This window comes from Bison bison, unplaced genomic scaffold (assembly GCF_000754665.1).
Source record: "Bison bison bison isolate TAMUID 2011002044 unplaced genomic scaffold, Bison_UMD1.0 scf7180017864238, whole genome shotgun sequence".
Taxonomy (NCBI): Eukaryota; Metazoa; Chordata; class Mammalia; order Artiodactyla; family Bovidae; genus Bison; species Bison bison.
The window spans coordinates 607144-623388 of NW_011494810.1; the positions used below are offsets into that span (position 1 = coordinate 607144).

The 16245-nt window shown below is 40.0% G+C and overlaps 1 protein-coding gene across 1 annotated transcript; it reads right to left on the reverse strand.

Annotated features, from left to right (window-relative positions):
* Positions 1 to 14214: 14214 nt before the first annotated feature.
* Positions 14215 to 16245, reverse strand: LOC104993290 (putative olfactory receptor 2W6). The gene has a single exon (XM_010846463.1). The coding sequence runs from the start codon at positions 15842 to 15844 to the stop codon at positions 14900 to 14902; it is 945 nt and encodes a 314-aa protein (XP_010844765.1). The 5' UTR covers positions 15845 to 16245; the 3' UTR covers positions 14215 to 14899.

The window sequence follows — 16245 nt, forward strand, 5'->3', positions numbered from 1 at the left end:
ATGTACTCTGCATATAAGTTAAATAAGCAGGGTGATAATATACAGCCTTGACGTACTCCTTTTCCTATTTGGAACCAGTCTGTTGTTCCATGCCCAGTTCTAACTGTTGCTTCCTGACCTGCATACAGATTTCTCAAGAGGTCTGGTATTCCCATCTCTTTCAGAATTTTCCACAGTTGATTGTGATCCACACAGTCAAAGGCTTTGACATAGTCAATAAAGTAGAAATAGATGTTTTTCTGGAACTCTCTTGCTTTTTCCATGATCCAGCAGATGTTGGCAATTTGATCTCTGGTTCCTCTGCCTTTTCTAAAACCAGCAACCATAGACCTCCCTCATTATCCATTATAGTGATAACTTACTAGTCAGATCTATGAAACTGCTATAGGTCTTGAAGCCGTTTATCCTAGGATCTGAAATATATATCCGTACACCCCAAGACCTGAGTATAATCATGAGAATTAATTTCATCATACAAGGAAATATTAACAATTATATCACAGTGTTTTTCAGAGCAGTCTCTGAAATTACTGCTATTTAAAAACACTCAAATGTTTTCATGAACCTAGATGTCCATCAACAGATGAATAGATAAAGATGTTGTTTTACATATATACAATGAAATATTACTCAGCCATAAAGAGGAACAAATTTGAGTCAGTTCTACTGACGTGGATGAACCTAGAGCCTGTTATACAGCGTGAAGTAAGTCAGAAAGAGAAAAGCATATAAAAACAGTAGTGATGAACCTATTCATAGGGCAGCAATAAAGATGTAAACTTGGAGTACAGACTTGTGGACAAAGTGGGGGAAGGAAAGGGTGGGACAAATTGAAAGAGTAGCAATGGAAACATATATATTACCATATGTAAAAGAGATAGCCAGTGGGAATTTGCTGTATGATGCAGGTGCTCAACACAGTGCTCTGTGACAGTCCAGAGAAGTGGGATAGGATGGGAGGAAGGAGGGGGGTTTAAGGTGGAGGGGATATATGTATACCTATGGCTGATTCATGTTGATGTATAGCAGAAACCAATACAACATTGCAAAGTTGATATTAATAAAAGGGAAACAAAGACAAAGAATGATGGAGTTGTAGGAAATAAAGTTATTATTTGCTTTAGTTAGAATTCTATTTGGAACCACATCTACAAATTGGAATCGTATTTAATGATGAAACTTGTTGACATGAAGGCCTTTGTAATGGAAAAATGGCTATGAGATCTCTTTCTCTTTATAAAGAAAAGGGGTACATTTAGTAAATTCAACTATTCACTTATTCTAATTCTATATCTTATCATAATGAATTTCTGTCAAAATTCTGACAAATTTATAATTTCTGACTATATGTAATTACTGAAAAATCTTTAAGTACTTTTTGGTAAAATACAGAGGTTTTAATATTTATCTCCTAAAGGTAGACTCTGCATGTTAGCTATGGGAAGCATTTGTTAGAATATTTATTAGAGAAAGTTGTATCCACTAAAAATCAAATTATGGTTTTCATAAGTCATTGAAAATAGTAGGGGGTTATCCTCCAATTAAAAATAAATACAACTTTGTAAATGTTTTGATGACAACCAGAACGTATATTAGGAAAAATAACAAAATAATTTCCAAAATATGTTTAAAAGATTCGAAACTTGCAACAGCATCAGTATTCTGGGACCTTGTTCTGGGACCCCATGATCTCACATGGCATACATCTGCCAGCGAGTCTTTTGGGGAAATATGCTGTCATCACTGCAGCAAAATCATACATTTATGCTAACCTGCATTATGTTCTCAGAAAAAAAAATAATAAGTAGGTATGGGTTGAGAGATGGTCCCTGGATTGATGAAGTCACTTCCCAGAGTCATCCTCCTGTATTAGGGGGCAGGTGGTAGACCTAGTGAACCAGGGCATTTCTCTAAGAATTTTCAAGGTACAGCACATGCTCAGAGCTCACAGCTCTTGATTGCCCTTATCCTCATCAAGATCTTGTAAAAGAGTTTCAACTATTAATAAGTTCATGTGTTACAAAAGCCAGCAGCTGATTTTTTGCTCATCCTGTTATGTTGGCAGACCAAGAACAGCATGCTATTTGCTGGCAGACATCAAAACAAAGCAAAAAGCAAAAAAGAGGCATTTTGATTAAGGTAGATTTTTAAGTCCTCTAACTAGAGATGGTCAAAAGAAACATAAGCCATAGCTCTGATGAAGGTAAGGCTTTGATCAATCCTTGTCTTAGGAAAAAGAAACTGCAAAATCATTTAAGATAAGATTTTTGTAATACTTTGCACATTGTACAAAGCACAGCTCTTTGGAAAATTGCTGCATAAATAAAATTAAAGGATTCAATGTGTTGCTAGTGGTATAAACACATATATGGGATTTTCCCATATATATGGGATAGCATTTAGTGTAACCTGAGAGAATATACTCAGCAGCTCACACTGAAGTTAATGAGTTTGCGGAAGAATGGGTGGGTAAATCTGGGAAACAAGGAAATAGAGATAAGAAGGTTTTCTGAAAAAATGATTGCATATTAACAGGGAAGCCTAATTTCAGAGTTAAAACAGCAAATGTCTAGGGAATGAAAATGCATGGTCAAACTATTTGCATGATCAAATTGTTTGAGCAATTCAGTACTGGCCTAGGCTTTAATGTTACCCTCCAAATACAGCCTAAAAATGAGGAGAGAAAATAAAATTAACTTTCTCTGAAACATTGACCCAGAGGAAGAAGTAAGTATGTAGGTGTTCAACAAGCTCAGTTACAAGGGGATTATGAGCTCATAATACTTACTGAAATGGGGTGATGAAATTCTATCACTCTGGAAAACATCATCTCTCCACTTGCTCCCTAGACTGGGGAGTCATTGACAGTAAGCCCCCACTCCCATCCCAGAGTTCCTTTCACATATTACACTGTAAGGTATTTTAAAACTTCTCAAGTTGTCAGGAAACTATCGTTAAACCTCTGTAGATTTATTAGTAAGCAAATTATGCTTATGCTATTAAATTGCCTGAGTTCTTAGGTCTCCTTCTCTTCCCTAGAGATTCAAGAAATATCTCCCTTAGAGATTCAAGGGAAAGAGATCTCGTGAGTTTTTTTGGTGGGTACAGAAGAAGGCAAATAGCATAAGCAATAATTTTATTTCAAATCAATCACTAAAATGCCTCAAATTTAAAGATGAGATAGAAATAATTTCTCCTAAGTACTGGTTAATTACAAAAGACTGATTGAACACTTATTCATCTGCTGCTGCTGCTAAGTCACTTCAGTCGTGTCCGACTCTGTGCGACTCCATAGATGGCAGCCCACCAGGCTCCCCCATCCCTGGGATTCTCCAGGCAAGAACACTGGAGTGGGTTGCCATTTCCTTCTCCAATGCATAAAAGTGAAAAGGGAAAGTGAAGTCGCTCAGTCATGCCCAACTTTTAGCGACCCCATGGACTGCAGCTCATCAGGCTCCTCCATCCATGGGCTTTTCCAGGCAAGAGTACTGGAGTGGGGTGCCATTGCCTTCTCCACTTATTCATCTAGAGTTAGAAAATAATTTGGCTAACATTGCCATTGCATTTGTATTTGAATTCTGTTGTATTTGAAAATGCTACATTGTGCTTACAGGGAGAATAAAAAAGTACTGAATCTTTAAATTAGCAAGCCTTAATCCTGACCCAATACTCAATACTGAGGACAGGAGCAGTGACCCCACAAGAGACTGACCCAGACTTGCCCGTGAGTGTCCAGGAGTCTCTGGCAGAGGTGAGGGTCGGCGGTGGCCTCTTGCAGGGTCAGGGGCACTAGGTGCTGCATGGGACCTTTTGAAGGAGATGGCCATTATCTTCATTACCTCCACGATAGTTTGGCCTCAGGTCAAACAACAGGGAACACAGCCCCGCCCATCAACAGAAAATTGGATAAAAGATTTACTGAGCACGGCCCCGCCCATCAGAATAAGACTCAGTTTCCTCCTCAGTGGCTCAGACGGTAAAGCGTCTGCCTGCAATGTGGGAGACCCGGGTTCTATTCCCCCCTAGGTTGGGAAGGTCCCCTGGAGAAGGAAATGGCAATCCACTCCAGCACTCTTGCCTGGAAAATCCCATGGATGGAGGCGCCTGATAGGTACAGTCCATGGGGTCGCAGAGAGTCGGACATGACTGAGCGACTTCACTTTCACTTTCATTTTCCTCCTCAGTCTCTCTTATCAGGAAGCTTCCATAAACCTCTTATCCTTATCCATCAGAAGGGAGACAGAATGAAAAACATAATAACAGAAAACTAACCAATCTGATCACGTGGACCACAGCCTTGTCTAGCTCAATGAAACCATGAGCCATGCCATGTAGGGCAACCCAAGATGGATGGGTCATGGTGGAGAGTTCTGACAAAACGTGGTCCACTGGAGAAGGTAATGACAAACCACTTCAGCATTCTTGCCTTGAGAACCCCATGAACAGTATGAAAAAGCCAAAAGATAAGACACTGAAAGATGAACTCCCCAGGTCGATAAGTGCCCAATACGCTACTGTAGATCAGTGGAGAAATAACTCCAGAAAGAATGGAGAGATGGAGCCAAAACAAAAACAACACCCAGTTGTGGATGTGACTGGTGATGGAAGTAAAGTCCAATGCAGTAAAGAGCAATATTGCATAGGAACCTTGAATGTTAGGTCCATGAATCAAGGCAAATTAGAACTTGTCAAATAGGAGATGACAAATGTGAACATCGACATTTTAGGAATTTGTGAACTAAAATGGACTGGGTGGGTGAATTTAACTCAGATGACCAATATGTCTACTACTGTGGGCAAGAATCCCTTAGGAGAAATGGAGTAACCATCATAGTCAACAAAAGAGTCCAAAATGCAGTATGTGAATACAATCTCAAAAACAATAGAATGATCTCTGTTTGTTTCCAAGGCAAACCATTCAATATCACAGTAATCCAAGTCTATGCCCTGACCAGTAACGCTGAAGAAGCTGAAGTTGAATGGTTCTATGAAGACCTACAAGACCTTCTAGAACTAACACCCCAAAAAGATGCCCTTTTCATTACAGGGGACTAGAATGCAAAAATAGGAAGTCAAGAGATACCTGGAATAACAGGAAAATTTGGCTTTGGAGTACAAAATGAAGCAGGGCAAAGGCTAACAGAGTTTTGCTTAAAGAACACACTGGTCATAGCAAACACACTCTTCCAACAACACAAGAGATGACTCTACACATGGACATCACCAGATATTCAATATTGGATTCAGATCGATTATATTCTTTGCAGCCAAAGATGAGGAAGCTCTATATAGTCAGCAAAAGCAAGACCAGGAGCTGACTGTGGATCAGATCATGAACTCCTTACTGCCAAATTCAGACTTAAATTGAAGAAAGTAGGGAAAACTACTAGACATTCAGGTATGATCTAAATCAAATCACTTACAATTATACAGTGGAAGTTACATATAGGTTCAAGTGATTCGACCTGATACATAGAGTACCTGAAGAACTATGGACGGAGGTTAGTGACATTGTAAAGGAGGCGATGATCAAGAGCATCCCCAAGAAAAAGAAATGCAAAAAGGCAAAATCATTGTCTGAGGAGGCCTTACAAATAGCTAAAAGAAGAAGAGAAGCAAAAGGCAAAGGAGAAAAGAAAAGATACACCTATTTGAATGCAGAGTGCCAAAGAATAGCAAGGAGAGGTAAGAAAGCCTTCCTCAGTAATCAATGCAGAGAAATAGAGGGAAAAAATAGAATGGGAAAGTCTAGAGATCTCTTCAAGAAAATTAAAGATACCAAGGGAATATTTCATGCAAAGATGGGCTCGATAAAGGACAGAAATGGTATGGACCTAACAGAAGCAAAAGATATTAAGAAGAGGTGGCAAGAATACACAGAAGTACTATACAAAAAAGATCTTAATGACCCAGATAACCACAATCGCGTGATCACTCACCTTGAGCTAGACATCCTAGAATGCGAAATCAAATGGGCCTTAGGAAGCATCACTACAAACAAAGCTAGTGGAGATGATGGAATTTTAGTTGAGCTATTTCAAATCCTAAAAGATGATGCTGTGAAAGTGCTGCACTCATTATGCCAGCAAATTTGGAAAACTCAGCAGTGGCCACAGGACTGGAAAAGGTCAGTTTTCATTCCAATCCCAAAGAAAGACAATGTCAAAGAATGCTCAAACTACCGCACGATTGCACTCATCTCATATGCTAGCAAAGTAATGCTCAAAATTCTCCAAGCCAGGCTTCAGCAGTTTGTGAATCGTGAACTTCCAAATGTTCAAGCTGGATTTAGAAAAGGCAGAGGAACCAGAGATCAAATTACCAATACCTGTGGGATCATCAAAAAAGCAAGAGAGTTCCAGAAAAACATCTACTTCTGCTTTATTGACTATGCCAAAGCTTTTAACGATGTGGGTCACAACAAACTGTGGGAAATTCTTAAAGAGATGGAAATACCAGACCACCTGACATGCCTCCTGAGAAATCTGTATGCAGGTCAAGAAACAACAGTTAGAACTGGACATGGAACAACAGACTGTTTCCAAATAGGGAAAGGAGTACAACAAGGCTGTATATTGTCACCCTGCTTATTTAATTTATATGCAGAGTACATCATGAGAAACGCTGGACTGGAAGAAACATAAGCTGGAATCAAGATTGCTGGGAGAAATATTAATAACTTCAGATATGCAGATGACACAACTCTTATGGCAGAAAGTGAAGAACTAAAGAATCTCTTGATGAAATTGAAAGAGAAGAGTGAAAAAGTTGGCTTAAAACTCAACATTCAGAAAACTAAAATCATGGCATCTAGTCCCATCACTTCATGGCAAATATATGGGGAAACAATGGAAACAGTGAGCGACTTTATTATTTTGGACTCCACAATCACTGCAGATGGTGACTGTGGCCATGAAATTAAAAGATGCTTGCTCTTTGGAAGAAGAGCTATGACCAACCTAGACAGCATAAAAAGCAGAGACATTACTTTGCCAACAAAGGTCCATCTAGTCAAATCTATGGTTTTTCGAGTAGTCATGTATGGATGTTAGAGTTGGACTATAAAGGGAGGTAAGTGCCGAAGAATTGATGCTTTTGAACTGTGGTGTTGAAGAAGACTCTTGAGAGTCCCTTGGACTGCAAGGAGATCCAATCAGTCCATCCTAAAGGAAATCAGTCCTGGCTGTTCATTGGAAGTACTGATGCTGAAGCTGAAACTCCAATACTTTGGCCACTTGATGTGAAGAAGTGATTCATTTGAAAAGATCTTGATGCTAGGAAAGATTGAAGGCAGGAGGAGAAGGGGATGACAGAGGATGAGATGGTTGGATGGCATCACCGACTCAATGGACATAGTTTGATTAAGTTCAGGAAGTTGGTGATGGACAGGGAAGCTTGGCATGCTGCAGTCCATGGAGTCGCAAAGAGTTGGATGTAACTGAGTGACTGAACTCAACTGAATCCTGACCCAACACTCAACACTTTGTTCAATATTTGACATATAGAAAAATTCATAAGGCATACAGAGTTGCCATCTTGAACCTTTATACACATAATTACCTAATCTTTCATATCAATTACAATGAAAATTGCCCAAATAAGCAAATCATGTTTTCTAAACATGGCCCATATTGTTGAAATTAAAAATACAGTATAGTCATAGTCTGAATAATTGAGAGGAGATAGATTTTTATTTGGATCTTAAAGTGGGTAATAGGAATTTGCAAGAGAGGGTGAAAGATGTGCTTGTAGTAAGAACAAATACTAATAACTCTTGCCTGGAAATCCCATGGACGGAGGAGCCTGGTAGGCTCCAGTCCATGGAGTCGCTAAGAGTCGGGAAGGACTGAGTGACTTCACTTTCACTTTTCACTTTCATGCATTGGAGAAGGAAATGGCAACACACTCCAGTGTTCTTGCCTGGAGAATCCCAGGGACAGGGGACCTGGTGGGCTGCCGTCTATGGGGTCGCACAGAGTCGGACACGACTGAAGCGACTTAGCAGCAGCAGCAGCAGGAAATATAATTAAACTTTATTTGTTCCTTTCACAAGAAAACACTGCAGTATTCTTTTATATATTTAACTAACAGTTATGTGGCACTATTTTTTCACTGTTTAATTAGCATAATTCATTATATCCTCATCCAGTGGTACAACCAAAAAGGGCCAAACATTAGATCTCTGTAGATTCGGATTCAATTCCGTACTCTACCATTCATAAGCTCTTTGACTATGGACAAACTAGATTTCCTCTGATACTCTGTTTCCACCCTTCAATCTCTGCTCCCACTTTCTTTTGGAATTCAAACTGCATTATAACTCACCATCAGGGCCTGTATTTCCAGTCCTTATCATTCACAAAATATTTTATTAAACCAAGTCTCAATACTACTTGATGAAAATGAATTAATAAAGTTCTTAAGTTACCAAGTAAGGGGAAATGTCCAAAAACTTCAAAAGAAATATTTCTATCAGAGAAACTGCAATATGGTAAAAATCACTCCTATGAACTATGTTAACAACAGAAAGGAAAATCTTGGCCAGAGTGTTAAAGTCACTTTTTAGAAAATTATGTGAATAGTCTATGTTCCAAAAGTCAGTATTTTGCAATTGAAAGAAAATTTCGGCTGGTAAAGTTTTTTCTTACCCAGAAGAATGAAACAATGAGACTTGGTTTTTAAAAGCTAGGAAAAAGTCCACACAAGGTACAGACTTTCTCAATGGCAGGAGTCACATGAGATGTTCTGTTGTTGATCCCGAGTCTAACCCACTGAACCAGCACCTTCATGGGGCAGAGTTAACAATATCTTGACTGATGAGAAATGTAGCAAGACCAGGCATCTAGAAGTCTTGTTTCTAATGCTCATTCTAACAAGAAGCTGTGTGAACTTGGCATTTCTTCCCTGGTGGCTCAGACAGTAAAGAATCTGCCTGCAGTGCAGGAGACCTGGGTTTTATCCCTGGGTTGGGAAGATTCCCTGGAGAAAGAAATGGCAACCTGTTCCAATATTCTTGCCTGGAGAATGCCCTGGGCAGAGGAGCCTCGCAGGCTGCAGTCCATAGCGTCGCAAAGAGTCGGACACGGCTGAAGTGACTTAGCACAGCACATCCTTATGCTCTCAGACTTCAGTCACTTGCATTTGATTCTGTGTGATTTCACAGGAATTCAGGGCAGGAACCAGAGCACAAACAGTCCTTTTCATGAGAAAAAGAACTTGTAAAAACACAAGATACTTCTCACATAAGATGCTTTTCTATTAATGTTTCTCCTTCCCTACTGGCTGATTTCCTTTACTTATTCCTCTGGCTCACCCAAGTACCATCCTACCTAATACATATCCCATGTTGCTAATCTCAGTCTGATCTCTGATTGATCTTTTTCTTCATCACAATGTGTCTACTTCAGCACTTATTCACTGCTATATTAGTTCCTCAAATTCTTAATTCTAAATGTACATGAAAATAATAAGAATGTTTAAGCTCAGATCGTTTTTCAGGCCACATCATATCTCCAAGGGGCTGCTAGCTAGAAGTTCATCATGCTAAACCTGGGTCCATGTTCATTCTTTGTTCAGAGCTGTGAGTAAAGCCCTGTGGTGCTAGAATAAAGAACCCAGCTGCCAATGCAGGAGACATAAGATACGTGTATTTGATCCCTAGGCCAGGAAGATCCCCCGGAGAGGGCATGACAACCCAGTATTTACGCCTGGAGAATCCCATGGACAGAGGAGCCTAGCAGGCCACGGTATATAGGGTCACAAAGAGTCTGACATGACTAAAGCAACTTAGCACGTAACTTAGTAAAGCATGAATGCATCTCCGGGTCAAGGGCATGAACTCTGGAGCTAGATACTCTGGAACATGGCCCTGGCTCCAGATTAAGCTGTGTGACCTATGCTGAGTCACAGCATAGGTCTCCTTCTCTTCTCCATCTCTTCTCAAGGTAGTTTTAAGGATCTAAGTGAGTAATAGAAGGCAAATGTTTGAGTGCCTGGCAAATAGTAAACACTAGTCAGGTGTTAGATATTGTTCATTGTCAGAGACTGATCATTTTAAATCAAATTCCTGTTATTCACTTTACATGTTGACCAAGCCACTCTCTGATAATTTTGCTTCATCATTTAGCTTCCCAAAAGGAATAAAATCTACACTAGAAAAGACCCTGATGCTGGGAAAGATTGAGGGCAGGAGGACAAGGAGGAGACAGAGGATGAGATGGTTGCAAGGCATCACTGACTCAGTGGACATGAACTTGAGCAAACTCTATGCCATAGTGGAGGACAGGGAAGTCCAGCATGCTGCAGTCCATGGGGATACAAAGAGTTGGACATGACTTAGCAACCGAAAAACAACAACAAAGTGGCAGGAAAGACTGGACATTTAAAGAGAGTTTTCTCTCATCATTAAGCAGCACGCTGCTATTCTGGTATGATATACTAGGGCTTTTTTTTTTTTTTTTAAACTTTACAATATTGTATTAGTTTTGCCAAATATCGAAATGAATCTGCCACAGGTATACCCGCGTTCCCCATCCTGAACCCTCCACCCTCCTCCCTCCCCTCCCCTCCCTCTGGGTCGTCCCAGTGCACCAGCCCCAAGCATCCAGTATTGTGCATCGAACCTAGACTGGCGACTCGTTTCATACATGATATTATACATGTTTCAATCCTATTTTCCTATACTAGGGCTTTTATTAAGTTGATTGAAGTGAATCTGCATCTCTGAGCCTGCTCGACTACAAGTCACTATGGAGGTCCAAAGGGTATTCTGTAAGGTGGGATCTCAGTGCTTACATCACAGCACACTCCAATGCAAATCCAAACATGTGGTGTGTTAGCTGCTGCCAAGAGAGTATTCCTCCAGCAAAAGTTTGCCTTACTAATATCTTTTTTTTTTTTAACCTGAAAACTTTGTATCCATGGTTTAGGACTATTTACAGTCAATCTTACTCTACCTGCACTGCATAAACAAACTCTCTCTCAGATGGAAATGTCTATTTCCATATACTACTTTTTTTGTGCTCTTTTCAAATATTTTTTACAGATTTTCAGAATCCCACAATTTCTAGCTATTATAATTCAACTCTCTGGTCAAACATTTTATCACTAATTTCCTCTTTTCTTCATTTTATTTTTTGTTGTATTTTCTTATATTAGTAGTTTATTCCAATTTATTTCCAAATGATGACATTTTGGCTGAACATCTCTGTAACACCCCTCTCTAGAGGGGTGGAATGGGAGGGTGAGAGGGAGGTGATATATGTGTACATATGGCTGATTCATGATGTAGTACAGCAGAAACTAATGCAACATTACAAAGCAATTACATCCCAAAAACAACAACAACAACAACAACAAAAAGAATCAGTTTCCTAAGTCCCTAAAGAGACAGTACAGAAATCACAGGCCAATTTATGGATGGACTAATTGATTTCCCACTCCATCTCCTGAAGCTTCCTTTCACCATTACCTATATACAAGAATGAGGTTTTGTTGAAACAGAATTTTTCCACTGCTCCAGTGTCAATGCCAGAACAAATGTCACATTTCTGAGTGGAGGTATACCCAAAGAGGTGTGAATGAATGGGCTTCCTACAACTATGCCATTTTATTTGATTTCCTTAAAATTTCTGAAGTATATATGCATTTGTGTATTTATAAAGTACTTGTTGACCCACTGAAATTTATCACAGTAACATTATGACTACAGGAGGTTTTAGGCAAAAGAATAAACCCTTTTGGGAAATGATGTTCACAGCTGTTGCCAAAGCCCTAGGTTTTAGGCAAAAGAATAAACCCTTTTGGGAAATGATGTTCACAGCTGTTGCCAAAGCCCTAGTTGCCAAAGCCCTAGGTAAGCAGGAAATACACTCATTTTATCTGTGTGTGTTAGGGGAAGCACACTGACTGAAACCTCCCACCCTGGCCAGGCACCATAGTCACCATTTGCATGATTTGTTTTACAACAGAAGGTCCTAGTAAGGACACAGAACTAATAAGCCACCACCAACCGGAAGAGTTCAGGACAGGTCAAAAGGAGACACCACATATCTGACCACCTCCCAGAATCCTTCTCGCTGGCATCCATCTTGGCTGAACAAGGCGTGCACCACCAGGAAGAACTCTGAGTCAGAATGATTGGCTAAAGACAACCTGGAAACTAATCCCATCAGTGTAAAACCCAAGACTGTGAGGCACATGGCAGAGCAGTTCTCCTGGGTTCCCTTACCCTCTTGCTCTCCACCCTCTTTCCAGTAAGGAGCACCCAGGCGCTCTTTCCAGTAAAATCTCTTGCTTTGTCAGCACGTGTCTCCGAGGACAATTCATTCCGAGTGTTAGACAAGAGCCCAGTTTCAGGCCCCTTCCTGCAAAACATGGATGATTGGTCTGTGGTTGTAATATCACAGAGATGCAACAAGGAAAATAAGAATAAAGAAAAGGACTGGCATTGGGGGAAATAAACTAAATTTCTTCCACACTTTATTTCCAAGACGATGCCCTGTGGGTGATTTCTTAATCTTAAAATGAAAATTTAAATATTCTGTTTTAGCAAATAGGCCACATTTGGCTACTAGATAGTCAAAATTTTAACTTCATAGAACCCAAATTCACAGGAGGGAAATTGTGAAATGGAAAAACTCAATGGGAAATGGAAAATGCTTAACATATATTAAGAACTATTTTGGGTACTCTTTTGCCTTGTAATTCTAAGCAAATTCCTTAGCTTCTCTGTGTTTTGTCGTGTAATTTGCTTCCATGTGTCTGTGATCATTTACATAATACAGGAAGATTACAAAAGCAAATAAGTTTTACTTTGTTCCTAATATCTCCTAGATATATATTTGAATGACTTTGAAATAATTTTTCCATTTCCATCTGGATATTTTGTTATCGCAGATTTGACTTCTTTCATAGTCTATGAATCCACTCTCCCCATAATCCCAACAGCCTGAACTTGTATTATCCATTAACAATATAGAATCATCACACTTATCCTGAGTCTTCACCCTGAGACCTCACATTTATACTAGGGTGCTAACTTATACTGGAGAAGGCAATGGCACCCCACTCCAGTACTCTTGCCCTAGAAAATCCCATGGACTAAGGAGCCTGGTAGGCTGCAGTCCATGGGGTCGCAAAGAGTCAGACACGACTGAATGACTTCACTTTCACTTTTCACTTTTCATGCGTTGGAGAAGGAAATGGCAACCCACTCCAGTGTTCTTGCCTGGAGAATCCCAGGGACGGGGGAGCCTGGTGGACTGCCATCTATGGGGTCGCACAGAGTCGGACATGACTGAAGCAACTTAGCAGCAGCAGCTAACTTATACAGCAAAGTTCTCTGAGAGTTTATAAAGGACCCTATTTACTTAATATAAAAGAAACAAGCAAAGGGTGATTCCTATAACTAAGAGAAAGCATTTTTTACCTTGCAGATATTCACTGGGAAAATACTAAAGTCAGTTTTTACTAAAAAAAAAAAAAAATCTAAATAACAAAATTGAATCTATTCCAAAAGGAATAGATTACCAATGACTGTAAATATTATTGAGAGGCCGTTTACCTCACATTTGTCATCTCTAAACTTATTTAATCTCTATTGTTCTCAGTCATTCAGTCATGTCCAACTCTTTGTGGCTCCATGGATGGTAGCCCACCAGGCTCCTCTGCCTACCAAGCTCTTCTGTCCATGGAATTTCCCAGGCAGGAATACTGTAGTGGGCTGAAATTTCCCTCTCCATTAACCTTTGCTACAATCTTGTAAAATTAGGATTATTTACCCCTATATGATACAGATGAAAAACCCTAGACTCCAAGATATAAGTGGTAAGAGGATAAACCAGTACCAAGCACAGATATGGATGATATCATCTCCTGTATCTGCTTTGTAGCATCATTCATGCCGAGTGAAGGTGGCCAAACATTCAAAATGCTCTAGGAGGATTTCTGGTTGATGTAAGAAGTTGGATTTAGAGTATTTCTAAATAACAATGATTTCCAAATTTGACTGTCATCTAGTAACATCTAGAGACCTTTTTAATAATAGAAATGCCTAGACCCCACACTTGTTTCAACTACAAGAAATCTAATGAGTTCTTGGAAATCTGTATTTTACAAGTCTGATAGAAAATGAAGTTCTGGTAATACTGCTCTCAGTAACTTCCAGGCCCAATAACTTTGGCTGCCAAAAAATTTTTTTGAGGTGGTAATAATCGATCTGTCTATAAAACAGCTTTTTGAAAAGAAAAATATTTGCACCTGTTTAAAGTAGCCTGCTAAAGATTCCAGAGTGTTTCATTCTAATATTTTCCACTTGCTCTATTCTCTACAAAGTCTTAAATGCCTAAATCTACTCAACTATCTTGTAAATGCTTTGGCTATGAGATAAGGTCAAGGAAAAGGTACAAATGACAAAAAAAAAAAAATCTTCCTTCCTTTTCAAAAAGCAAATCAAAGAACACTCCTTAGTCATAGAGAGCTAAGATATATCTAGAACAGCACACTATGATTTTACTGATGCTGACTCAACCCTCTCTGAAAAAACACTGTCATCATAAATAAAGGAGCTTCAAGAGGAAGCCATTCGTGTTGTCTCATTTTTATTTGACATCTCATGATGTTGTCTGCAGACTGTGTGATCTGAATTCATTCCACATATCCCCTGCAGTTCTAAATAAAGCCCAAAGATGGATAAAATGCAAATGCACTAAAGATCTTCTAAAGTAGACACCTTTAAACAGAAGAAAGACACTTCACATCCAGAGAGTAAAGAATGGGATCAAACTCAAAAGCCCATTGTGCCTATCCATGTTCCCTTCACGCTTTACATATTAGTTTTCCACACAGTTAAGATACACATAAGACAGCAGAACACCAAAGTATTATTCCAACATTTCTCTTAGGTTTCCTTATTCTCTTTCTCCCACCCCAAGAGTTTCCTCATTGCCCCTTTCACATCTTTGTTCCTTAAAGTATAGATGAGGGGGTTGACACTGGGAGTGACAATGGTATAGAAGAGAGTGAGGAACTTGCCCTGATCTTGGGAGTAGCTGTTGGCTGGCTGCAGGTACATGTAAATGATGGTTCCATAGAAGAGAATGACCACTGTTAGGTGAGATGAGCAGGTGTTGAAAGCCTTCTTGCGCCCTGCTGCTGACTTGATCCTCAGCACAGCAGCAGTGATCATGCCATAGGAGATGAGGATCAGAGAAAGGGGCACCAGGAGAAGAGCAACCCCCAGGACAAAGGCAAGTGCTTCCACCAGCATTGTGTCTTCACAGGACATGGCAATAAGAGCAGGCATCTCACACAGAAAGTGGTCCACCTTGCGACGCCCACATCGGGACAGATGCATCGTCTGGGGACACATAACAAAGGAGTTTAGAAAGCCACAGCACCAGGCCACAGCCACCAGTTGCAGGCAGAGATGTGAGTGCATGCCCACAGTGTAGTGCAGTGGCCGGCAGACAGCCATGTAGCGGTCGTAGGACATGACAGCTAGGAGAACACACTCAGTTGAGCCCAACACCATATAGATATAGAGTTGGGCCACACAGCCATGGTATGTGATAGTCTTCTCTGGACCCCAAAGGTTCCATAGCAGCTGGGGAACAATGCTCGTTGTAAAGCAGAGGTCCAAGAAAGATAGGTTCCCAAGAAAGAAGTACATGGGTGTGTGGAGCCTGGAGTCCACGATAGACAAGAGAATGATGGCTGTGTTGCCTACTAGAGTCAGGATGTAGAAGATCAAGATAAAAGCAAAGAGAATTATTTCCAGTTGAGGCCGGTCAGAAAAGCCCACCAAGATGAATGCCTGATGGTAGCTGTCATTGTCCCTTCCCATAATCTTCACCAGTTGTTATGGAGACACAGAGAAAAGAATCAGATAAGATAGCAGGTGAAGACTATCTAACACTCTCCAATTTCCACTTATGGGTCTGTGAATTTTGCAAGGTCATTTGCCCTTCCATTACTTTTTTAGCATACACTTATGGATATATTTCTTACACAAAGCAGTGTGCTTGATACTGCTGAAGATTAAAGGGTGAATTGACTTGGGAGTTGTTCTCCCTGGTGAATAATATATGCAAATAATGACAAAGAAAGGAGAAAAGTGAAAGTTCTCTAAAAGAAAACTTGTTTAAAAGCTGAGTGTTTTGCAAGTTATTTCCAATTGATCAGGAAAGAACTTATAGAACTGCATATATTACAAGAAGGGCTTCCCAGTTGGCGCAGTGGTAAAGA